This window comes from Triturus cristatus, chromosome 8, assembly GCF_964204655.1.
Source record: "Triturus cristatus chromosome 8, aTriCri1.1, whole genome shotgun sequence".
NCBI classification, from domain to species: domain Eukaryota; kingdom Metazoa; phylum Chordata; class Amphibia; order Caudata; family Salamandridae; genus Triturus; species Triturus cristatus.
Window position 1 is genome coordinate 1,331,819,086 of NC_140591.1, and position 27,105 is coordinate 1,331,846,190.

The window sequence follows — 27,105 nt, forward strand, 5'->3', positions numbered from 1 at the left end:
ATAGAGCCGGTTCCACAGACTGTGCTAACAGCAGACGCATCACTCACTGGCTGGGAAGCTCATCTACTTCATCACACCATACAGGGCACATGGACACCTCAGCAAAGGCTACTCCACATCAACCACTTGACACATAATAGGCAAAGCTGTATTCGTCTGCATGGACAATATGACAGCAATGTACTATTTACAAAAACAAGGGGGGAAAACACTCTCTCAAGCTCTCTCAATTAGCACAGAGCATATGGGGATGGGCCATTCCTCAGAACATTTTCCCGTTAGCTCAACATCTCCCAGGAATTCAAAATCACATGGCAGATCTGTTAAGTCGACAGACACAACAGATTCATGAGTGGGAACTTCATCCACAGGTTCTCCAACTGTTCTTCCAAATGTGGGGGCAGCCAGAGATAGATCTCTTCGCCCCACATTACAACACAAAATGCCCAAGATTCGCCGCCAGATATCCACACCCATTGTCCAAAGGCAATGCGATATGGATGAATTGGTCAGGCAGATTTGCGTACGCTTTTCTGCCTCTCCCACTCATTCCATTAGTGGTGCGCAAGCTGCAACAACAGTCGCTCACACTGATCCTAGTTGCTCCAACGTGGGCCAGACAATCCTGGTACACAACATTGCTGGAACTATCAGTAGTCCCGCACCAAAACCTACGCCTCTCCCCACAGCTCTTCACACAGAACCATGGAGAGATCAGACATCCAGATCCAGCACAGCTCAACCTAGCGATCTGGCTCCTGAAGTCCTAGAGTTTGGTTATCTCAGACTTCCACCTGATTGCATGAACGTTATCAAGGAGGCTAGGCGCCCCACCACTAGAGCCTTCTATGCAGCCAAGTGGAAAAGATTTGTCATATACTGTAACAATAACAACATCAACCCTCTAGATGCCTCCACTCAGCAAATCATATGTTATCTACTGCATCTTCAGAGATGTAATCTAGCATACACATCAATTAGGTTACATCTCGCTGCCATTGCAGCTTACCTACAAAATAGACAGCACCAGTCACTGTTCAGGGTGCCCGCCATTAAGGCATTCATGGAAGGCCTCAAAAGAATAATTCCTCACAGGGTACCTCCTTCCCCTGTGTGGAATCTAAATGTCCTCACAAGATTAATGGGTCCTTCATTCGAACCTCTGCATAAATGCGAGCTACATTTCCTCGCATGGAAAGTCGCTTTCCTTGTGGCAATTACATCTTAGTTAGTGAGCTACAGGCACTAACCATTCAAGAACCATTTTTACAACTCCATCATAACAAAGTGGTTCTCAGAACAAATCTAAAATTCCTTCCTAAAGTTATTTCTCCTTCCATCTGAACCAATCTGTTGAGTTGCCAGTGTTCTTCTCGCAACCACAAACAGTAGCAGAGAGAGCTCTTCATACACTGGACGTAAAGAGAGCACCCCTTTACTATATAGACAGAACAAAAGCCTTTCGTAAAACAAAACAACTTTTTGTATCCTTCTCACAACCACATAAAGGCAATCCCATAATCAAAATCTAGCATTGCAAGGTGGACTGTCAAATGTATACAAATTTGCTATCACAAAGCAAAACGTACACTATCTATTCCCCCTAAAGCCCACTCTACCTGAATGATAGGGGCTTCAATGGCATTTTTAGGGAACATTCCCCTAGATGACATCTGCAAAGCAGCTACATGGTCTACACCGCACACATTCACAAAACACTATTGTGTAGATGTGCAGGCAAAACAACAAGCTAGTGTGGGCCAAGCTGTACTCAAAACACTATTTCAAACTACTGCAACAGATACTGGTGGTCGCTGCTAAGGAGGAGTACTGCTATGCAATCTATGCACAGTGTGTGATCTACAGATCATATGCCTCGAACGGAAAATGCTATTTACCAGTATGCATCTGTTCTTTGCATGTAGAGCTGTAGCTCCACGCATGCCCACCCACCTCCCCGGCTACCTTTATCTGTTCCAGTATTATCTTTAGACACAACATACATGGACATCTATTTCTTACAAAACTCCATCATTTCCCTTCTTGGTGAAAAAACAATCTGACGATGTTGTCGATGCCCATGTGCACTATTGTCCAAAGGAGCAGCCACCTGTCCCGTGACTTACAAAGACTTTCCAGGACAACAACAAAGTGCAAACATCCGGGCCCAACACCAGATGGCGATCTATGCACAGTGTGTGGATCTACAGCTCTACATGCCAAGAACAGATGCATACTGGTAAGTAGCATTTTCCTTGCTATCTGTTACACCTAAAACGGGCTTACTTAGCATATACATCAATAAGACTGCATCTTGCTGCAATGGTGGCATACCTACAAAACAGACAAAACTTGTCCTTGTTTCGTGTAACCGCTATCAAAGCCTTCATGAAAGGACTCAAAAGAATCATTCCTCCTAGACTTCCACCCTCTCCCGTATGGAATCTTAATATAGTCCTTACAAGACTCATGGGGCTGCCATTTGAGCCTTTGCACAAATGCGAACTGCAGTTTCTGACTTGGAAGGTAGCCTTCCTTATAGCCATCACATCTCTTAGAGTTGGTGAGCTCCAGGCACTACCTATACAAGATCCATTTTTACAAATTCACCACAATAAAGTGTTTCTTAGGACTAACCCAAAAATTCTACCCAAAGTCGTTTCCGCGTTTCATCTCAATCAGTCTGAGTTACCAGTGTTTTTTCCTGAACAAGACTCAGTCGCAGAAGGTGTTCTTCACACATTGGATGTCATAAGAGCGCTACTTTATTACATTGAAAGAACCAAATCTTTTAGGAATACTAAGCAACTCTTTGTTGCTTTTTCTCCACCACACAAAGGCAATCCCATTTCAAAAGCCGGTATTGCACGGTGGATAGTTAAGTGCATCCAAATATGCTACCTTAAAGCTAAACGCACCTTAACAATTCCTCCTAGGGTGCACTGTGCACGCAAGCTAGGGGCTTCTATGGCATTCTTATGGAACATACCCTTAGATGACATCTGCAAGGCTGCAACATGGTCTACACCACACACATTCACAAAACACTATTGTGTAGATGTGTTTGCAAAACAACAAGCTAGTGTGGGCCAGGCATATTTAAGAAGACCATTTCAAACCACCAACAGATACAGGTTAGCCACCGCTGGGAAGATAACTCATGTATAGTCTAAGCTAATGCATATGATCTACAGCTCATATGCCTCGAACGGAAAATGCTACTTACCCAGTATGCATCTGTTCTTGGCATATAAAGCTGTAGATTCATATGCACCCACCCGCCTCCCCGTGTACGTTTATCTGTTGCAGTATTATCTTACTTAGATACACTATACATGGGCATCTCTTTCTACTCTTACTAACTCCATCTTCACCCTTATGGCAAAACAATGTGGGGATGTAGTCGATGCCCATGCGCACTATCACAGATAGGAGGAGTCGCCAAACTCGTGACTACAAAGACTTCTTCGAAGATAAACAAAGTGCAAACATCCGGGCCCAACACCAGATGGCGATCTATGCTACCGCATATGAATCTACAGCTTTGTATGCCAAGAGCAGATGCATACTGGGTAAGTAGCATTTTCCTTCCTTCATTTGCACGGCCATGTCCTCTAAAAATAGCACCAAATCAATTTGTATTGCAGAAGGGGCTGCACAAACGTCTGACGCCTGTTCTGTAATGCTATAATGCCCCAGGAAAACTTGGGGCATTGTATGTAATATGACCCCTGTGCCTGTTTTATAGATAGGGCACGATCGCCCTGTTTTCGCTGTAGCACAATTTTAACGGGGTACGCTGGGTTCACATGGGGAAAATGCGCTCTGATATATATATATATACACACATGCACTGCTACAGAGCCACACACAAACTTGCAGCTGTCCTGAGGGCAGCACATTAGTGAAAGGCTGAGTGGCTGTTTGAAGCAGCCTTTCTGTCACTAACCGTGCATACTGCACACGGTCTGCAATCAAAAGGGAAAATGATTTCCCCCTTGCAGGCAGGTACAGTGAGTGACTGTAATCACTGGCAGGGAAATGTCGGGTTTTATCTACCTTTCTGCCCCCCCCTTCCCCAGGGTTACCATGAGGAGCTGATGAGTAATAAGTGCACCACCTAATAGCCTGTTTACGTTTTTCAATGCCTGCATCCATAATATGCTGCCTTCATTTGCAAGGGAGGCATACCCCCATGCAAATGAGGAAATAAATGCCCTTTAGGATAGCTACATGTGAACCAGCGCTATTGTTATTACAGAAGGGGCCCCACAAGTGTCTGCAGCCCTTTTTTCTAATACCAAAGTGCTCCGGGCACTTTATGTAATACGAAACCCTATGTTGAAAGTTACCTCACTAAGGTTGGGCTCTTGTTTTAAAGTGGTTGAGGGAAGAAAAGTAGTTGAGGCAGATGTCTTTTTTTTCCTGCCTTCTCTTGTCACTGCGGGCTAGATATTCACTGGAGTAGTGTGTACTGTATCACTGTTTCCATTCCATCTGCTTGCTCCCTCCAATAAGGGAGCTTTCCTTGAGTAGCTTGGTCCAGCACACACTACAGTATTGTTGTGTTTGGCGCTATAATCAGTTACATGAGTGGTTTTTGGTCATGTGTCTTTCATCATGCTTCTTTACTCTATAATTGTTAACCTAACAGTGGGGAGAAACCATGTTGGAGGCTAGTGTTTTTTTTCTTGTTATGTATGATGGTTATACAAACTTTATAGCTTAATGCTGATGAATATATAACGTTACCTTTGAGTTAATACATGCATTATGATTGTTTTACAGAGAAGATGTTGCTCCACCAAAAAGTCGCACCTCAACTGCACGGAGTTTCATTGGCAGCAATCACTCCTCACTTGGGTCACTGTCTCCTTCCAACATGGATGGCTATGCCAAGGCACAGTATAGCCACATACCAACTGAAGAGTTTGAACGCTCACCGAGTAGTGCACCATATGTCTCCACATCAAAGGTATCTGCTCCTAATTTAAGTAGGATGGGAGCTATTCCGGTTATGATTCCAGCACAAAGCAAAGACGGGTCAATAGTTTAGGTCTGTTTGTTTTGTTAATTTATGATCTTTTTCTGTTTTGTATTCATCTGATATCAAAGAAACTACCTGGCCCAAACTGTTCTCATAGGTCACAAGGTTTAAATATAGGTTTGCTGACCACCGTAAACATTTTTTCAGAAAGAACTCTTTATGACTTGAATCGTTTTCTCCAAAACCTCAGGAAAGAACTTGCAAATAAATTTTTTGGGCAGGAATTGAATAGTCGTTGATGCTGAACATCCCCCTCAACTCTAGACATTTTAATTCTTGCAAATAATCACAGACTGTGATGTCAACGTACTATATTTTGGTTAAGAGGCAGACCGTGCTGTGTGTGGAATGTTATTTTGGAAAGGGAAAAATCACCATTTTGGTTGCTTTTATAAACACCCTTATCAAATTTGTTGGATTCGAGTTTATATTGTACTGCTGTTTGCGGGCTATTCACATTTGTGACTTGCGTAAATGAAGCAAAATGAGTGATCTTGAGGGAAAAGCCAACTTTCTTCATAAGTGGTTCAACACCCCTCTTTTAGTCCATATATGCACCCTTCATTCCCTCAGTATGCATATTCCTCTGCTTGTTTGTCAGCCTATCTCTGGATCCTTTAACTTTTTTTTGGTTCCATTGATTAACATCATGAACTTTACAGGAGATTCTCACTTCACTGTTTTCACTTTGCAGTTTTATTTCTGTTTGCGTTTTCCTCATCAGCTCTCAGTGAGTGCTGTTTGAAGTACAATGCAGGCTTTAATGAGTTTCATTTCCCAGCAGATACATACATCCTGCTTGCTTTGGTAGCTCATGTAAACTCTTTGCATTATGACGTGTATGACGTAGGCACTGGTTCCCCATTCTGTGGGTAGTGTATACTTTTCTCATGTACCTCTGATGGTTGTTGAGTTAGAGGTATCGTGTACAAGGCACAGTGCTCAAGTAGGCATAGACTTTACGACTGGTCTGTGCTGAATATTTTACTTTGTTCTAATTACTTTTTAAAGACACCTTACCTGTAATTGTAGATGCAGTCTTTCTGAGGTATTGGGTGAGAAACACAGCTATAAGCCTTCCACCAATGCTCGGAGACTGTTTTCATTTTATTTTAATACAAAGGTGATCATGACTAAAATGTGTTTTACTACTTTGAAAACCTCAGGAGCTGCAGTTCAGCGCTCAGTCTTTGGAATATTTTCTGCAAATTGTAAACCCTTTCAATTTATTTTGCATATATGTTGCCCTCTATTCTAAAATATTTCACATCCAAGAAAACTCCTTTTACTTTAATGTTAATCAAATTATCTCTAGTTGTGTTATGCAATCTTTTCTCTTCACCGGTACATTTATCTTCCTCCTTTTATAACGTTAAGATCAGAGAGAAAGCTCCTTTGGAATCTCAATAGCAACTTCCTTCATGAGATTTTAAAGGAAGGTACTCCTAACTTCCTCAGTGCCTTCATTTTTCTTTCGAAGAATCTTGAGTATTTTTTGATTTATGGCTCGGTTAAAGAACTAAAGTACTTTTCATGGCAAAACTTTGAGCTTCTACACAAACCTATATCGGATCTAAAGCAGCGCTTTTTGATATTCAAATATTTCTCTGTATAGGAAATCTTTGTTACTACCTGCGCATTTTATGTAGAAATTGTAAGTATTTCTGTCTACCGTTGTGAAGGTGAATTTAGAGTACTGATTCTTTTGGGCATGTTGGCTTGATCCCTGACTTCGACTTACATTGTTACTACCTCCCACATGTACACCAGCCTGGACCATTTAGTAGCTCTGGTATTGTTAATCAGAAGGCTTATTTAAAATGTTTAACATTAACATTCCAGAGCCTGCTAAAGGACTCTTGTGGTTTTAAAACGTTTCATAATGAATTGGCTAGCCTCAGACTAAAGTGAGTGGTGACTGACTTGATGGGTTTCTTCTTTGTACAGACCCCCACATCGTCCTTATTGTCTTATTATATGTGGCATACATGCTTCCTGTCACTCAGGTAGACAGTCCCATTGTGATTGTATGCAATTCTTTACACAGGTTTTCTGAAGTTGCAGAACATTTTGAGCCTTCATTTGGCTAGTGGACAAAAAACACTCAAAATAGTATTGTTCTTCGATTTCCAGCACCATATTTCTTTCCAGTTTGTTGCATCTTGCCCTGCAGTTCTGCTTCGAGACTCCGGTTGATATAGTTAGCTACAAACATATTCTAAGCATTTTAAAAATAAACTTGCGAGTAACATGCCAATATTGAATTGGGTTATGATTTTAAACTTTCAAATATTTGATTTCAGTCCAACAAGCGATTTGAAGTTAATCTCTTCTTTTAAACTCGCCTGAAGAAACACATTTACATATTTGTTTTAGATCTCGTAAATTTAGTAATTTTCTTATTTTGTTTGTTTGTCTTGTGTATTTCTTTTAAAGTTAAGACACTAAGTAATCACTGTCAATAGGAGACTCCTGGATCGAATCCCAAATGGCTCAATGTCACAATTATCCAGTTAGTGACAAAATGTGTTTCTCGGTTTTAGGGAGGAATCGATTGACGTACTTTGCCTGATGCTAGTGAGCTTTTCCATATTTTGGTATTATGCAATAAGTACATAGACAAGTGATAGATTGGAATGGTTTATTTTCTGCTTTTTGTGTAGCTTGCGATTTCACAGTAATATTTTGAACCAATTGCGGGTTGCTCCAGCTGACTTTCACCATACGTATATTTTGAATTTTAAATGCTTAGCAATTTAAACATAGGCATTATGTGCTACAATACATGCCTTTATTATACACTTCTGCTTATACAACATGTATCAAATGAGTTGCTGGAAACAATAGAATAGCCTGTTCAAGGTACCTTTGTGAATGTCAATCATCTGAAAGCCAGACTTGTAGAAGATTGATCAAGGTTGGATTTATAATCTCATCCAGCAGACAAAACATTCTTAAGGTTTCTTGGTGCCTTATGGTACTCCTTGTTGCTTATCTCAATGAGATGTGAACATGTTACGTAGATTATCTTTGTCTGTTAAGTTTTTTCTTTTCTTTAATAACACTGGATAATATAAGGCCACTCTGATTTTGAACAGATGATAAGAATTATCATTGAATAGTAGGCAAGCTATATTTGTATGTAGTCTGTTTAGGGGTAGCTCATGCACTGGATGAAGTAATGCTGGCCTCTTCTACCCCGAGACTTAAATACTAACTACCACTATTGAGTGGATATTAGTTTGTAAAACTGAAAGATTTCCAAGGATTTTGTATTCAATCTTTTCAAGCTTTTAGTGTTTTTTTTCTTTTTTTTGTCCTGACATTCCATTTGCTTTTGGAATTCACAAACCTAGCAAATGACTGCTCTGTGTGCCACATTTGTTGATTGCCTCCAAATGATTAGAGCATTGGTCCTGTATACGAAGCAATCGTAAACACATTTCCTTCTGTAACAAATTCATATGCCCATTGCTTTATTTTGTGTTTAGGATTTTTTGTGCCTTTGCAGTAAAACTCTAGTCGAAGTTTGTCTACCTTTGAAATGTGCTCAGCCCGTTGTTAGTTATATGGCACCTGTACTGCATATTCTTCATTTGTGTTCTTTCTAAAACCTGTTTTTCTTGGTGTTTGAACCACACTTTGACATTAACTGGTATTCTTCGAAAACGTCATGACCTGCAGGAGTGCATTTTAAATGGTCTCTGCTGCTTTGCTACCTTTCTGTTACAAAACTAAACGTTACATTTGGCTACTGCAGTATTTACTTGTTGGGAAAATCACAATTTTAATGATATAGAAAAACAGTGCCATTAGCAGAGTTAGATGACATTTCAGTCGCTTTACACAGCGACAGTGCCGCTTGCTGACTTACTCTTGGCGATTGCCTCCAACCTGAATTATATATTCAGAGATTGATCATTTGGGAGCTTGTTCCAGTGCTTCCGCTTCAGAAAACAAGTTAATGTTTGAGTGTGGTTTGCTTCTGACCTGTCAAAATTGATGTACTTTATCTTTTTATTAATCAATGAGCTTGACATTTGAACTTTCTATTAATCTCTTGATATAAGCAGGGACTCCTATTTTGATCAACTGAGTCCTGCTATATATTAATTATGAGAAATATATATATTTTTTTAACTAGAAATTGGCTACTTGGGAAAAAGAGACCAAGTGTAGTAAAACTTCAGTGCTCTAGACAGCGGTGCCACAATTCACTTGTCTTAAAATAACTCGAATGATAACTGCATAAGTTAGTGTCAAGCTCCTTTGTTGTGGATTAATTGAACTATATTGTCTCTGATCGAAGATATAAATCTCTGTATATACAAACAATGAAAGAGTCATGCGCTTGTTTCTTTGTTCATGTATTTTCTAAATATTTTTCCCTTATCTGTGGTGTTCTATTGTTGAATAAAATTGAAAATGATAGTGTTGGTATATTAAGTAAGTGATGCAAAGCAGCTCTGTTTTTGCTTCCTATGTACCAAAAACAGGAAAATACATTCCTGCGGTTGTAATGTGGTGTGAAGCGCTATTTTATGTGATTGAGACTAAAATTTGTTTTGGAGGGATTGAGAACTGTCTGTTTTTCTGTAACGAAACAAAGTGCATCTTGGTTTTTAAAAACCAGGTGCGTGTTTTTTAAATCCAATTGTTTCGAGCAATTACAGAAAACATGAAACGTTCAGTGCTAAATTTGATTGCATTATCTGTTTAAAATTGGTGACAGGAAAAAAGTTCAAATGCGTGACCTATTTTAGAGTTTGTAGAATGCTGCTGGAAAACTTTGTTTTTTTAAGAACTTTCTGTACTTTTGAATAAAATAATTTAATTTCTTTCTTTGGCCTTTATTTATTGGTTTGGTGTGTCTTGATTCGTCTCTTTTTATGTTTTCTGGCACTAACTGCGCTTTACCTTTGGCTTACTTTTACTTTACTATCCTTTCACCACTAAAAGCTACAGGTCTATTGGTAATAAGAACTGAAACCTTTCTGCTAAAACATTAACATTTTTTATAATTGAATTCACCATATTTAAATTTTATTGAAAATTCTGCCCTGTGAATAGTTAGTTGTTTCCCAAATTCCAACTTTGGTTACTGAACTTCAGTGTTCATTGTTTTGATACTGGTTACTTTTTTTCAGCTGTTATAACATTACAAACATAATGCGTTCATAGTCTTTTCAGATTCTGCTGTCTTTTTGAAAGCTGTTAAATAATCTAGACTGAACCAAAATCCTAGATAATGCGAAGCATACTAAGTACTGATATGTTTTTACTGCTTTACTGCTAATCATCTGATTTTAAAGTGAGCATTATTACATGTACATGAGACTTGTCACTATAAATGTATGTATGTATTTCAATGTATAGATATTTTTTTGGCCCAGAGAGTTCTTTATAATGCATTTCTCATGAGAGGCCTGCACGAAATATGTGATATTTATTGGGAATTGACATGAAAATGTGTGTACACCCTTGTTTAAAAAAATATTTGGGGTGGTGTGCATAATCCAACACCAGAAGTTGTTGCTTTCTTTCTCTGCACACTCACAAACAGGATTTTCTCAGTTTGTTCAGCACTTGGCAGATAAGTGAGCAACATTTTGTTTCATTGCCTCACACAAACATTATTTTGAGAGATAGCTTTCAAATGGCCTTACGGGTGAAGCCTTTATCTTGAGCTTCTTTTCCCAGTGGCACGCAGCAGGTACAGGTGGAAGCATAGACAAGATTTACTAGCTTAGTATGCTCCATGTCCTCGGTTGGCTATTGCTTTATAAAAGAACTCTAAGCAACACTGAGAGAGGTTGCTTTTTGTTTTTTTTAAAATACTTTCTGGTGAAGGGGACGAATAATACCAGGTTGCAGACATGGTGCTCTAGTCATTCACAGAGAAGACTGGTAAACTAAATATGTGCCAGATAAAGTTGCAGTCTGCCTCACACCATGTGTCTTGACCCGATAGGCGTAAATAAATACTTTTCCAGGAACCATAGTACTTGCAGTAGATGTTGGCTGCAAATACACATGCTATGCACACTCCGGCCATCAAGTTTTGGATTCGGACTTTGCAAGTTTTTTTTTTGGAAATCTTTTTACTACTGGTGTGGCGCAGTCTCGACATCCCCGAGGTAATGCGCATTTCCAACGGCTCCTTTGTAAGGTTGATTTTTTTTATTTTTCTGCCATCTGGTTAGAATGGCTTGCGCCGGAGCACAGTGCAGCTTTGGCACCTATGGACTCCTAACGGCTTGTACTGGTTTCTACTCATATAAAGCAGCTTCCAGAAGTCCTCATCGAATAGTGGATCAGAGTATTTTCCATGCGGCGTATGATTTTACTGTTGACTGAAAAAAATGTATCTCCCATCCAGGACCCATCGAGAATGTTTGGCTCCCGGTAACGGAGGGCAAAAGACTGTCTTATCTATAAATGCCTTCAGTGCGGGGTAAAGATGCGATTTCAGACCCACACAACGCCTGCAATCTCTTCCTGTTGCCGGAACATAAGGAACAGGACTGCACAGCCTGTATGCACCATTTTAAAAGATAAAGACACTTCACACCATACGAGACCGCAGGCTAGCCCATAATATGGAGATGGCAGCGGGAGCAGAATTCTTGTCAGAAGAAAAACGACATCTAAACCATCGGGAACTAAGAAGGTGATTTGCCAAGAGATGAGGCCACCATCGTAGCCAGTCTGCACTATGTCCCCTCTGAGTCCAGCCAGCATGAAGAAGCCAAGGAGTCTGCTTGGTCTGTAATAGAACCACCACACTATCAGAGACCATCAGGGTTGGGCCCAGGATGAAGACAGCGCCAATGGCCGTGAGTATACAAGATCCGCTCCACATAAAGATAGCAGTCTCTGAGCCCTCCCAACATCGCCTGGGTGCACCACAGCCATCTGGTTCTGATTGGCACGGAGTGCATGCCTCGGATCCTAGATGGGGCGCGACTATATTAGATCCCAATCGAGCCACAGGGAGAGATACGGATCCCACACACAGCAGCACTTGATGCCAAAAAAGCCATCGACTCCTGCACACATGGCACCTCACCATCCTCCGGCACCACCAAAATCATTGAAGACTAACAAACGCACAATGTCGGCACACCTTATCGGAGCCATGATGCATTGAATCTAAAAAAGGTATCTGAAAGAGACACGTTAGTGATAGATTCCTTACCTTAGAATATTCCCCAGGACTCAGACTGGATCCGGAAAGTTTTCGTCAGCAGTACCCCTGTGCGTCGGTAGGCGGCGTCGTACGGCTCCGTGTATGTCGCTGGCGTCGTAGCCGCCGAGATGACGTCGACTGAGCTACTTAGATGCGCCCATGCACGCCGACGTCAGTTCTTTCTTTTTCCGCGCAGCAGCGCAGATCCTAGAGAGCAGTACCCCTAGTTAAAAGTTTTAACTTGGTTTCTGACAACTTGTTTTGTCGAGTATTCGACTCCTGGTGCAGTAGGAATGCTTGGGTTTAAGTCCTGTAGGGCCTGCCGCCAGAACATGTCGGTAGCGGACCCGCACGATGTTTCTTTTGCTTGGGGCACGGCCATGACCGCGAGGCGTGCCCCGATTGTCAGGCCATGGCGCCGAAAGCTTTGCTGGAGCGTTCCTGAAAATTGATGGAGGTCTGGCAATCAGTTCTGCGCAGATCGAGGTCGCGCTCCCGTGGGAGGTCGAGGGACCGGTCGCGGAGCCATCTGCATCGCTCTCCGGAATAGGGGACAGGTAGGTCACGGCGCCATAAAAAGTCGAAGAAGTGACGTCGCTCTTCTTCTACCCCTTACCGGTCGTAGAACCAGGAGGAGGGGACAGACGGTCACTTCCCCGCGGCTCCGTTGGAGCCTCAGTTGTTGCCTGCGGCCTACCCAGCTTTTCCAGGCCCGCACGCGACTTGGGATGAGGTATAGTCCTTCGTGTCGGCCTTGCGCCATTGTTTGCCCCATCGGGCCCCTACGGAGTGCCTTTGGGCCCCACGGACCCGCTGGGTGGATCTGCCCCCGTGCCGCCGCCTTTGGCCTCTGCTATGCCGGTACCATACCCTGCCACGTCACTGGTGCCGAACCTGGGTTGGTCTCTTACCCCCAGATTCCCTTCCTTGGTGGGGAGTTTGTCCCGTTTCCCCGGGCACCTCGTCCTTACCGGCCTCCTCAACAACCGGTGGACGAAGGGGAGTACTGGGGAGGGGTCTGAAGACCCTCTTGCAGCTCAATGCGAGGAAGAGCCTGAATGTGAAGGCGACATGGAGGGTCCAGTGGATCTGGACTTCTCTCCACATCCTGGCACATGTCCCCCTCTTCCGTGGCTATGGAGGAGGTTGGGACTTTTTCAGTGGTGTGCGTAGGACGGCTGAGGCTCTTCACCTCGAGCTCCCTTCTGTACTTATCAGGACCAATCTCCTGACCGAGGTGCTGCAGCCACCGTCCTCCACCGCGGAGTCGCTGCTGCCATTCAACGAGGTGCTTACTGACCTCCTGTTGAGCACCAAACCTAACTCAGGGGTCCCTGTAGATAAGGGTGTGGCACGCCGTCCTCTCCTGACGCCGGGCAACCCCAGCTTTCTCACACAACACCCAACGCCTGAGAGTCCAGGCTTCTGCCTCGCCGAGCGCATTCCCTTCTGCTCCTCCGGACAAGGAATCTAGGAAACTTGAGCAGTTTGGGAAAAAGACTTCTGCCAGTTCCGGGTCGCGAGCGGTGAATACTGCATTCCTGTTGGGCTGCTATTCCCATTCTGTGTGGGACACTGTGGCACAGGTGCTGACTCAGTGCCCTGTGCAAGCACGGACGGTTCTCTCCCAGGCCATTACCGAAGGGAGGATTGCTGCTAAATTTACTATCCGTTGTGGGCTTGACACAGCAGATTCCCACGGCAGGGTACTTTCCACAACAGTGGCGCTCCGCCGTTACGCTTGGCTCTGAACTACTGGCTTCTCCGGGGATGTCCAGAACACTTTGATGGACATGCCCTTTGATGGCACTCGCCTCTTTGGTGACAAGGCGGATAGCACCCTGGAAAGCTTTAAGGACTCTCTGGCTACGGCCCAGTCCTTGGGTCTCGCCACCACACATACTCCCTCGGTGTCCACTTTTCGCTCCTTTTGAGGTCCAGGTTGAGGCACCCAAGTGCGTTCCTTTCAGACCCGCAAGCCTGCGCAGCCGCAACCTCAGCACAGCCGTGGACGTGGGACCCGCCGTGGTGGGTCCAGAGGGCCGCGGTCATGTCAATCCACCACCGCCCCTGCCGCCGCTGCCTCAATCTCACTAGTCCGGTGTTTCAGGCCCACCAGATGCCAGTGGGTGGCAGGATTCACCATCACCTTCCCCACTGGCGCACCATCACCTCGGACAGGTGGGTTCTGCAAATAGTTCGAAGGGGCTACTCCCTTCCCTTCGAGTCTACCCCTCCAGCCATGCCACCTCAGTATCACCGCATATCAGGGGATCACCTGGTACTTCTCCAGCAGGAAGTTGCGGCCCTCTTGGCAAAGGGGGCCATCTAGCGCGTTCCGACGCCAGAAGTAGGTCGTGGTTGTTATTCCCACTACTTCCTGGTTCCAAAGAAGGAACAGGGCTTGCGTCCTATCTTAGACCTCCGGAACGTCAATCGCTTCCTCCGGAAGGAGAAGTTCAAGATGCTCATGCTTGTTCAGGTCTTGTCTGTCCTAGACCCGCAAGACTGGCTGGTAGCGCTGGACTTGCAGGATGCTTACTTTCATATACCTATCCTGGCGGCCCACCGGCGTTACCTAAGGTTCACGGTAGGCCATGAGCATTTTCAGTTCACTGTTTTCGTTTTGGCCTTAGCAGCGCCCCTCGGGTGTTCACGAAAGTGATGGCGGTGGTCGCAGCTCATTTGCGCAGATCAGGGTTAGTGGCTTCCCCTATCTCGACGACTGGATGTTGATGGCGGGCTCGCCCCAGGCAGTCATCGCCCACCTCCAGACTACTGCCAACCTCCTGCATTTGCTGGGGTTTTCCATCAACGTGCCGAAGTCGCACCCGATTCCCTCTCAGAAGCTCCTATTCATCTGAGCGGTTCTGGACACGGCGCAGTTTTGGGCTTATCCTCCCGAACAGCGAGTCTGGGACATTCGGCTATGATTCTGATCTTTCGGCCCTGGTCCTGGTCCTGGGTTTCGGTCAGGGAGGTCCTGAGGCTGCTGGGCCTCATGGTCTCCTGCATCCTGCTGATCTATCATGCCAGATGGCATATGGAGGCTCTGCAGTGGGACCTGAAGTTTCAGTGGACATAGCATCGGGGAAACCTGTCCGACCACGTCCAGATCTCGGAGGACACTGCACAGGACTTGCAGTGGTGGCTCACGAACCAACGTTGGGTCAGTGGCAGATCCCTCTTCCTTCCACAACCGGAGCACACAGAAGTCACGGACGCGTCCCTCCTGGGATGGGGCGGCCACATGGGAGAGGCTGAGATCAGAGGCCTCTAGTCTCCGGCAGAGTCGAAGCTCCATATCAATGTTTTGGAGCTCAGGGCGATCCTACTTGCACTGAAAGCCTTCCTTCCCTCTGTCAAGGGGAGAGTACTGCAGGTGTTCACAGACAACACCACTGCCATGTGGTACTGCAACAAACAGGGCGGGGTGGGGTCGTGGACCCTATGTCAGGATGCTCTACGTCTCTGGACGTGGCTGGAATGTCAAAGCATTTCCTTGGTGGTTCAACACCTGGCAGGTACACTGAACGCTAGGGCGGACGAACTCAGCCGCAGGTGCATGTTGGATCACGAATGACGTCTTCACTTGGAGGTGGTGCAAGCTCTCTTTCAGCAGTGGGGAGAACCTTCGTTAGATCTATTCGCCACCAAAGAGAACACGCAATGTCACCAGTTCCGCGCGCTGGAGTTTCCAAGGCGGCACTCGCTCGGAGACGCTTTTCGTCACGAGTGGCGTTGCGGTCTATTGTATGCCTTTCCGCCTATACCTCTTCTTCCCAGATTGCTGAAGATCAGACGTGACCGGGCCCAAGTCATTCTTGTGGCGCCGGACAGGGCTCGAAGAGTTTGGTATCCCGAGCTACTCAGTATGAGCGTAGATCCCCCCGATCCGACTGCCTCTTCGGGAGGATCTCCTGTCGCAGCAACAGGGGACGGTCCTTCACCCGAACCTGTCCAGCCTTCACCTCCTTGCGTGGAGATTGAGCGGCGACAGTTGATTCCCTTTGACTTGCCTCCTGAAGTCTGTAATGTAATTCTGGCAGCTAGGCGTCCCTCCACTAAAACGGTATACGCCTGCAAGTGGAAAAAATTTGTGGCATGGTGCACAGCGACAGCTCCTCTTGCTGCCCCTCTTTCTGAGGTCCTATTGTTCCTCCTTTCTGTGGCCCAGCAGGGCTCTGCTCTGGGCACTATCAAGGGCTACCTTTCTGCTCTTTCAGCCTTTCTTAGGCTGCCTGATCAGCCCTCTCTTTTCAAGTCCCCGGTTGTCAATAGATTTCTCAAAGGCCTTACTCACCTTTTGTCTCCTATTCCTTTTCTAATGCCTCAATGGGACTTGAAACCTGGTTCGCACATACTTGATGTGCGCTCCCTTTGAACCTCTTCATAACTGTCCTTTGCAGTTATTAACCTTGAAAACTGTCTTCCTGGTGGCCATCACCTCCGCTTGGCGGGTGAGTGAGCTCCAGGCTATTTCCTATAAACCTCCTTTCCTGGCGATTCATCCGGACAAGGTTGTGCTTCTGCCACGTCCCTCCTTTCTACCAAAAGTAGTCTCTGCCTTTCATCTTGGGCAAACTGTCACTCTGCCCACTTTCTTTCCGCCTCCGCACCCTTCAAGAGAAGCGGAGAGGCTCCACCGTCTGGACCCAAACGTTCTATCTCAACCGCACACAACAGTTCCGGGTGGATGACCAGCTCTTTGTTTTCTACGTGGGTGCCAAGAAAGGTCTGGCTGTGCATAAGCGGACTATCTCCCGATGGGTTGTCTTGTGCATTAAAGCCTGTTACTCTCTGGCTAAAAAGGAACCTCCGGTTGGGCTACGTGCCCATTCTACCAGGGCGACAGCAGCCACTACAGCATTGGGACGCGGTGTGCCCTTGCAAGACATCTGTCAGGCGGCCACTTGGGCCTCGTTGCATACTTTAACTAAGCACTATTGCCTTGACGGTCCGGTCCGGAGAGACGGCTTCTTTGGCCATTCAGTTCTTTGTGACTTTCTGGTGTAATCTCACTTCGCAGACCCACCACCGGGGTTGGTATGGCTTGGGTATGTATTCTAAGGTAGGAAATTTATCACTAACGTGTCTCTTTCAGATGCACAAGTTAGTTACTTGAGTAACGATATATCTGTAAGCGACATTAGTTAGTGATGGATTCCTTACGGCCTGCTCATCCTCCCCGTTCTGCGAACTGTTCTCCAAGGTTCAGGTCCTCCCTTTCAGGACCCTAGTTCCATTGCACCAGTAGTCGGTCTCTGGCATGGCTCTGCGCTCCTGGCGCGGAAAAGTTGTGTACAGAACTGACGTCAGCGCGCGTCTAAGTAGCTCCGACAACGTCATCTCGGTGGCTACGACACCAGCGACTTACGCGGAGCCGTACGACAGCACCTACCGACGCACAGGGGTACTGCTGACAAACGTTCCGGATCCAGTCTGACACCTGGGGATATTCTAAGGTAATCACTAACTAATGTCTCTTACAGATATATTGTTACACAAGTAAGTAACTTGTGCGTCAGTGCACAGCCACACTTCGACTGCGAAAAAGGCTTCGGCATCGACCACTACATCGCGGACACCCTACATCTCTACAGGAGCAAATAAAAAAACAAACCCAAAAGTCCTGTTGCCAAAAACGGCCAATAAACTAGCAGTCTGAAGGAAAGGTTTTCACGAGAGCCTGCAAAAGAAGCACCAAACTGGAAAGGAACCTTTACCAGACAAGTCTCATAAATGGAAAAGGCATGACACGGAAATGCCTCAGCAAATAACAAAGAAGACAACTACAGAGCATAAGGCCACAAGCCTTATGCCAATTAATTTTTAATACATCTCCACAGACCATGTCACCATCTTCCACACACTTAGCAGAGAAAGAGGTACGAAGCCAGTCACTATACACATGATTCAGGCTCTCTAGGAGATCTCTCCAGACAGCCCAGACCAATATGATGATTATGACCTGGTGCTACTAGACACAGAACCACCAATACCAGCAAGGGGCATCTCTCCCAGACGACACATCATCTTACCATAGTTTTATTTAACGTATGGCCGAATACCACAATGTATAAATGCATAACACAGAGGAGGAGACAGACTTCCTAGTAGAGGCACTCTCCAAGACCGAGTGCTCAGTGCGATACCTGGAAGTGATGGGGTCCACGCCCAAGAAGTGTTTTGTTTGAAGACCCAGTCAAGACCAGAGTCCTTACACCATGTATTGAGAGGAAAAACAAACCTTCCCCAAATAACCCTCCTTAAATTAGGCGACTGTAGTAAATGAAGATGCAGTGTAGCCAGTAGTACAGGTGATAACAGGGTGCTTTATTCTGTAAAATAAGTGTCTTAGGTTACAGGTAAAAGAGGGTTGGGAGGAACCAGCAAGGCCCCACCGGGAGCAGCATTTTTGCTGCTCAGTCCACGCACTCCAACTGACATTCACTCCACAAGGCACACATCAGCATTCTATTACCTTGTGCATGCTGGATGAGCAGTAGGGGACATACAACTATGGAGAGAATGCATGGCACAGAAATGAGGATGCCAAAGGGACATGCAACAGCTGATTCCCTGGTAGTGACGAGTGAGGAAGAGAGCAGCCTCCGAAAGAACTAGGGACACACCTCCTCTAGAAATAGTAATTGCATTGATGCGGCAGGGAAGAGGTTGGCAACTGGGCACGCCCATCACTCAATCACTGACCGACTGCTAATTCAGTAGAACTCCTATCTAGATATAACAAGGCAACATAGAATGAGATGGAAGATCTTATTCAACATTTCCCTGAACAGTACAGGAAGAGGAGGGAAGACCTAGTTGCAGAGGGTAGACAAGTGTCTAATGCAGCCATACCTTGTGATCTAGACAGTGCTGACATGGATACGAGAGGAATAAATTACTCTATTCTAGTATGCAGACATGCCTGGTTACACATCTCTGGGTTCAAGCCAGAGATGAAACGACATCTGCTTAATGTCACATTTGACTGGAAACACAGATTTGAACCAGAGGTAGACTCCCAATGAGAAAAAATGAAGAAATGCACCAAGTCTATGGGAACTTTGCAGTCTGCAGCACCAAAACAGTCCTTTCAGAGTTATCCTGGAAGAGTGGCTACCAAACATGCCACTCCTGACACCCAAACTTACCAGAGAGCAGCAGCAATGCCATCAGCAAACTGGAAAGAGCTATTACAGGGGAATTTTTAGAAAAGAGGAGCTCGTATATGGGAAGCCTCTGCCTCTAAACAGTGACTTAGCTTTCATTCCCCCGATTATGCAACATCTGTCGGAGGAAGGCTATAACAATTTCACCAGTTGTGACTGACCAGTGGGTGATAAATTTGCGAGGGGTACTGCCTAGGACTAAAAAGCCATCCCTCAAATATTCCTCCGCATGTACACCACCTCAAGGACAAATTAAAAGCTCTGCTGCAAAAGGGGGCCATACACCCTGTACTGCACAGACACCAAGGCAAAAAGATGGGGCACTAAAACCAATTCTAGATCTATGACCATTCAACCTACACATCCTGTCAGAACACTTCCACACGGTGACATTACAGGATGCCATACCACTACTGCAAAAAACAACTTCATGACAGCGTTCTATTTGAAGGACGCATACTTTCACATACCAATTCAATTCACCCCACCGGTACCTTCGGTTTGTGGTAAGTGATCATCATTACCAGTTCAAATGACTACCTTTTTGGGTAACAGCCCCAAGAGTATTTACCAAATGTCTAGCAGTGGTAGAAACACATTCAAGGAGACAAAACATTCATGTCTTCCCATACCTCGACGCTTGGCTGATCAAGAGTTCCAGCAAACAGAGGTGCTATCAAGAAACACAGGTCACTCTCCACCTGGTAAACTGGATTCACAATAAATGCTACAAAATTCCTCTCATAACCTCTTCACATACAGCCATATCTGGGAGCGATACTGAATTCAATCTCAGCCAAAACGTACCCGAATTCGCAGAGGGTTCTTAATCTCCAGAACCAACTTGCTCTATTTCAGCCACATTGTCACCTGCCAGTCAGGGCAGTGATGCGCCTTCTAGGCATGATGGCCTCTTGTATAGTGATAGACCCACATGCCAGGCTACTCATGCACCTGTTACAGGAGTATCTAGCATCTCAGTGGTCACAAGCAGGACGAAACCTGCAGGATCTGGTGTTGGTTTCACCCAGGGTCCATCAATCTTTAGAGTGATGGAACACACACAACATCCTTAAGGACTGATCTTTTCTGGACCCAATCCCGCTGGTGACTATTACCACGGACACATCACTCATAGAACATTCAACATCAATATTCTAGAGCTCACAGCCATTCAGATGGCTCTGGAAGCTTTCCTCCCCAATATAAGACAAAATGACTGCACTGCATTACAAAACAAGGAAGGACACACAATACCGCTGTCTCAATTAGCACCGTCCATTTGGCACTGGGCTGTTAAACACCACATTCACTTCCTGACTGACTATCTTCCAGGAGTGGACAGTTCAGTAGCGGACCTACTAAGCAAGATGCTGTAATAAGCACACGAGTGGGAGCCCCAACCTAAAGTCATCCACAAGTACTACTAGCATTGGAGAACACCAGAAATAAATGTATTTGCCACCACAGAAAAAACGCAAAATGCACAAAACTTTGCCTCCATGCACCCACATCCACAGTCCATGAGCAATGCTGTATGGATGAACAGGTCAGGGATATTTGCACAAGCTTTTCCACCTCTCTCAAATCTGGTCAGGTAACTCAGACAAACATCACTCAAGCTGATTCTCATAGCTCCAACCTGGTTCACAACACTACTGGAGTTGTCGCTAGTACCGCATGACAAACTTCCAACATACCAGATCTTCTCACTCACTGCAAGGGAAGAGTCAGGTACTCAAATCCCAAGCAACTTAACCTAGCAATTTGGCTCCTGAAGTCGTAGAGATTGGATATTTACAATTGCCTCCAGAATGCATGGGCATTCAGAAGGGGGCAAGGCCCCCAACCGCAAGAGCATGCTATGCGACTAAATGGAAACGTTTTGTTCTCCTTTGCATAGCTCAAAACAGACTCTTGGACACCTACACGAGTGTGCTACTGGATATATCTCCAAAAGTCACATTTAACACACTCTTCCATAAGACTGCATCTAGGGGCAATTGCAGCTCATCTGAAAAATTACAAACATCAGTCACTTTTTCGAACACCAGTCATCAAAGCTTTTATGGAAGGGTTAAAAATAGTAATTTGACCACATACACCTCCGGTCACTTCGTGGAATTTAAAGGTTGTGCTCACACCACTAATTTCCACGCCTTTTGAACCACTGCATTCATGTCCTCTGTTTCTTAGAATGTACCTTTCCTTGTAGTTAGAACTTCCTTAAGGAGTTAGTAAAATTCATGCACTAACCATTGAAGATTCTTATTTTAACGTTTTCTAGGATATTAGTCTACGTACGCACCCAAAACTTCTCCCAAAGGTCCTCTCCCCCTTCCATCTGTATCAAACACTGAATTTGCCAGTCTTCTTTGCAAAACCAGAGACCCTGGCAGAAAGGTCCTTCATACACTTTATGTTAAAAGAGCACTTGTGTACTACATAGAGAGCTAAGAATTCTAGAAAGGTACAATAGCTATTTATAGCTTTCATAAAAGCCTAGCAAAGGTACCTGAAAAGCAGGAATTTCAAGATGGATTGTTAAATGCATACAGATGTGCTATATAAAGGCTAAAATAGATCTACCAGCAGTTCTTTGAGCTCATTGCATAAGAAAGAAAGGTCTATCAATGGCTTTATTAGGTAACATTCCCTTTTCAGATATTTGTAAAGCGGCTACATGGACAAACCCACTCACATTTACTAAAACATTACTGTGTGGAGGTTCATGCCAGACAACAATATCTGGAAGGACAAACAGTTTCACGCACATTATTCCAAACCACTGCACCATCTAACGCCCCGATCTACCGTGAGATGAGTACTGCTTTACAGTCCGTGCAGAACATGATAACATGTAACTGCAGCCAAAGCATGCAATGAACAGAGTATGTTACCCTTTAAGCATCTATCCATAGCATGTAGTGCTGCAGATTCACATGCACCCTCCTGCCTCTCTCCAGCACGTATAATATAGTTTAAGATGTACACACTTAAAGCAATATATATATATATATATATATATATATATATATATATATATATATATATTTATTTTCTAGCGTTTTTCCGCTCCATAACGAAGATAGCTCCAGATAGCTCCACAGTACGGACACGGACCCAAGTAGGTGCTTTTAAGATGTTTATTTTCCCATTACGCGTTTCGGCTCATCGGAGCCTTCTCACATGACATGGTTTGGTGAGTCTGTGCAAAATTTATTTTAAAAGATGTGTTTATTTTCTACGAATAAAGTAGAACAGAGGTCCACATTGACACAGCGTTAAGCCTACAACCCGTTTAGGGCCGGCCGCGTTTCATCCAAGGCTCTCCAAGAATATGTGAAGGCATCAATAGACAGTTTAAAACACAACATGTCGCCTACAACCCTTGGTGGGCCGGCCGCATAACATAACATATGTAGCAGTATTAGAGTGTTGTGCGAAGTGCCAGGACCTTTTCGGTGTAACAACAAGAACAGTAAGAACACGGGCAAGAGACCCATCCAAAGCAGATAGTAGAGACTAGACAGAGAAGGGGCAAAAGAGGAGAGGGGGAAGAGAAAAGAAGTATACAGCAACAAAAGGCGGCTAGGTAGACGGGCGGGAATATGCGCGCAACAGAATATGGTGGTAGGAGTGTATATCTTGGAGCTTGCCGTAGGGGGTGTCGCCCAGGGCTGATCTGGTTACGCAAGGAGCCTATTGGCATCCGACGGGAGTATGGCACCCTCAAAAAGTAGTAACGCTCTAAGCTTGGAGGGTAGATAACGCGCATGCTCTACTTTACAGAGGTAGTGGATTAAGGGTCGCCAAACAGCAGTAAAGCAGGTGTCACATGATTGCAGTCGCGCTGTAAAAAGTTCCATAGTTATCACATGCCATAGGCGCGTGTACCAAGCAGTTATTGGGGGAGATTCCGTTTTTTCCAGTACAACGCTATAATTTGCTTAGCCGCGCCAAGTATATGAAGTGCTATAGTCCAATCTCTGTGGGTAAGTGCTTTCAGGTTGGTAGGTTTAAGGCCCAAAAGAATCGTGGTTCCAGACTCGGGCAGGGAAAAGCCCAACACCTCCTTGATATGACTAAGGACTTCCTCCCAGAGCAGGGTGAAGAGCGGACACGCCCACCAAATGTGAATGAAATCCCCAGAAGCATTCGAACGCCTCCAGCACAATGGGGACACGGCAGGGAAAATGTTGTACCGTCGAGTAGGCGTATAATACCATTGCGTCATCATTTTATATGCATTTTCCCTCTGTGGGATGCTGCGATAGAACCTAGGGCTATTTCGCCAAAGGCGATTCCATTGTATTGATGTGATTTTCGTGGTTGACGTTGATTGCCATTGGCGCTGATGTGTGTGTGGGGTTAGTATTGGAGGGTGCTGTAGGATCTGGTATGTCCGAGAGATAAGGCCCTTCGATTCATCGAAGGAACGGACCAACCGTTCAAAAGGGGTGAATGGACGGACAGCAGCCTGTTGCATCTCAGGTGAGGACACCCAATACCGCAGCTGTGCATATTGTAGTCTCGAGCTCAGCGGGAGACAAAAGTCCTCCCGACACCGGGCAAATGTCTTAAGTGTTCCCCACTCATACAAATCTCCAATCACTCTGCATCCCCCCTGTAGCCAGTTGGCGAATGTTTTTGGGTGGAGGGCCGGAGGGAATAGTGGGTTACCTGCAATAGGAGTATGGGGGGAGGGGAAAGTCGTTAGTCCCTTACGCACTGCAACCTTGCCCCATATATCCAGAAACGTTTTAGTAGGTACTGCGATATAGGCACTGCATGAGCGCGCTGTACGATGGTGCCACGCAAGGTCCCAGATGGAGCGTCCAGTTACCGTCCTGTCCATATGGAACCATATCTTTTCGCTTTCAATGGCTATCCACTCCGAAACAAAGCGGAGATGCTAGGCCCAATAATAGTCCAAAAGGTTAGGGCACGCTAGTTCCCCTCTGTCTCGCGGTGACATGAGGGTCTTGTGAGAAAATCGCGGCCTACGTCTGCCCCAGATGAAGCGAATGAGAAATCGCTGGAGGCCCTGTATTTGGTGCTGCGGGATAGGGGTGGGGAGACATTGAAATAAATATAAGAATTTTGGGGAGTATCAACATTTTCACGGCATTAAGCCTACCCAACCAGAAAAGCGTTAGGGTTTTCCATCCCCTTAAGTCTTCCAGAACAGTTCTCCTACATTATCGCCAATTTACCTGGGTCCATGTGTCCAAGGTGGGAGTCAATTGAAGGCCTAAGTACCTGATATGTTCCGTGGCCCATTGATAAGGAGCGAGCGTTTTCAAGATTGGTATCTCTTCTGTTGGGATCGTGATGTTCAGAGCCCAAGATTTGCCATGATTAATTTTAAGGCCTGAAGCTTGCTCAAAAGACTGTAACAGGACGTGAAGCGCCGGAAGGGATGTATGCGGACGCGATAGGGTGAGGATGAGATCATCCGCGAAGAGTGCTACCTTATTTTGCGTGCCACCAAGAGAAATCCCATGTATGTCCGCATTCTGCCTGATCATCTCTGCTAAGGGCTCTACCACCAGGGTAAACAAAAGAGGCGACAAGGGACAACCCTGCCGTGTACCTCTATATATGGAGAAAGGGTCTGTAAGTTGTCCATTAACCCGAACCCTAGCTTGCGGGGATGAATAAGGGGCCATGATCCTAGAGATCATATTCGGTCCCAGTCCGATCTTTTGCAGCGCCGCGCGAAGAAAGCCCCAGTCCACCCGATCAAACGCCTTCTCCGCGTCAAGCGAGAGAAGGCAGGCTGGTATATTCCAGTGCTGTGCTTTCCCCACAAGATGTGCAATTCCACACATTGTCCACCCCTTGCCTATTGCGGATGAAGCCAACTTGATCCGGCTCCACAAGGCCAGGCATGTGGGGATCTAAGCGTCTGGCAAGCATTTTGGTGTAAATTTTGAGGTCTGTGTTCAGCAAAGCGATGGGGCGATATGATGCACACAACGTGGGATCTTTTCCCGGCTTGGGGATAAGAGCTATTTCAGCCATACCCATGGAGGGCGTCGGCCCTTCCGTGTCCGAGAAGGAATTGTATAGTCGCAGAAGGTGTGGCTGAAGTTGTGGTAGGAACATACGGTATAAGACCAGTGGCAGGCCATCTTGGCCTGGCGTCTTCCCGAGAGGGAGATCTTTCAACGCTGCCATCAGTTCCTCTGCCATGAGAGGATCGTCTAATTGTTTGGCATGGTGTGGGTGGATTGGAGTCCAGGGGCACTGGGCTAAGATATCATCTATGTGGGCTTGAGAGGGCGTTTCCGCCGTACAAAGGGCAGCGTAATAAGCCCTAAAGGCTTCGCTTTTAGCGCACTCCGTGGTGGCCCAGGTCCCATCCGGCGATTGAAAATTCGCTATGTGAGCCTTTGCTGCACGGGCCCTCAAGCGCTTCGCCAGCAATCTGCCCACTTTGTCTCCCCCCCTCCAAATATCTTTGTTTTAAGGCTAACCGGGACCGCTCTGCTTTATTGCTGCGCAGAGCTGACCCCGGAGGTTAGCAAGTCGCTGCCGACTCGCGATCGAAGAATGGCCCTGATCTTGCTTCTCTAACGCCTTAATGTCCTTGGAAAAGCTATCTTCCAGGCTGCAGGCTTCCCGCGCCCGTGCAATCGATAAAGATGTGATGTGACTGCGGATTGTAGCCTTGAAGGCATCCCACACCACAGGAAAGGGGAGTCTCGGGAAGGTCATTGCTCACAAAATAAGAGTCAGTGGCGGTCCGTATGCTCTCCACATCAGCCGGATCACGCAAGACATGCAGCGGCAAACGCCACCTCGGGAGGTGGGTGGGGCAAGCGGCCGGATCCTGCAGAAGGAGCTCCACGTGGGCATGGTCAGATAGCGATATGTCAGACATAGACGCCCCCAACGTGTCCCTCATGATGTCGTGCAAAATAAAAAGATAATCAATACGCAAGTACGAGCGGTGAATGTGGGAGTAATACAACTAATACCTCCGGAGAGTGGTATCGCCATACGTCCAGCAGGCCAAGGTCTGTTATCTGTTTAGGGAGTGTGGAGGACATGGCCCCCGCCCCATTGGAAGAAGCTTCACTACGGTCCATCGCAGAATCCCACACCAGGTTAAAGTCTCCCCCAAAATTAGGGAGGGGTCGCCATATGGCACATGTTACTGCAGAAGTGTTCGGAGATGGGAGTCCTGCATCTGGTTTGGTGCATCGACATTACACAGTGTAAGTAGGCGTCTCCCCATCCTCACCCCCGCCCTGATGAAACATCCATCCGGACTGCGAAAGACTTTGGGGGGTCCCCCTGCCTGATGCCAGACCTGCATAGAATAGCCACTCCAGCTGTTTTGGTAGTTGCTGTGGCCCAGAATTGGAGGGGGTAGTTTGGGTGTGCCATGCGGGGGTATCTATGTGCAGCAGGTGGGTCTCTTGCAGAAAGATAATGTCTGGGCTATGTTGACGCAGGTAGCGCCACACCTGTTGTCGCTTATTGGGAGAATTGAGCCCCTTGACATTAAGGGTTAGTACTTTAAAGGGCCGGGAAGAGCCATAAATAAAACGGATCACAAATTAGTCCATCATGCCACTGCAGAAAGCATTGCAGGGGAATGGAAGGGGGATGCAGGAGTGGGTTTACTCTGTCAACAAGCGCACGTCGTAGCTGTGGGGTCATCCGTCCGCCATACCTAG

At 45.8% G+C, this 27,105-nt stretch overlaps 1 protein-coding gene across 2 annotated transcripts in view; it reads left to right on the plus strand.

Moving 5' to 3' along the window:
- The window catches only part of CXADR (CXADR cell adhesion molecule), a 389,642-nt gene that overhangs the window by 270,672 nt on the left and 91,865 nt on the right, over nucleotides 1-27,105 (plus strand). The window contains exon 7 of one of the 2 annotated variants that reach the window (XM_085623056.1): nucleotides 4,789-9,885. In XM_085623056.1, the coding sequence (XP_085479182.1) occupies nucleotides 4,789-5,056 (268 nt within the window). In that variant the 3' untranslated portion in view covers nucleotides 5,057-9,885. Of the gene's footprint in view, nucleotides 1-4,788; nucleotides 9,886-27,105 lie in introns of those variants that run through there. The other variant, XM_085623057.1, reaches the window with a different exon arrangement.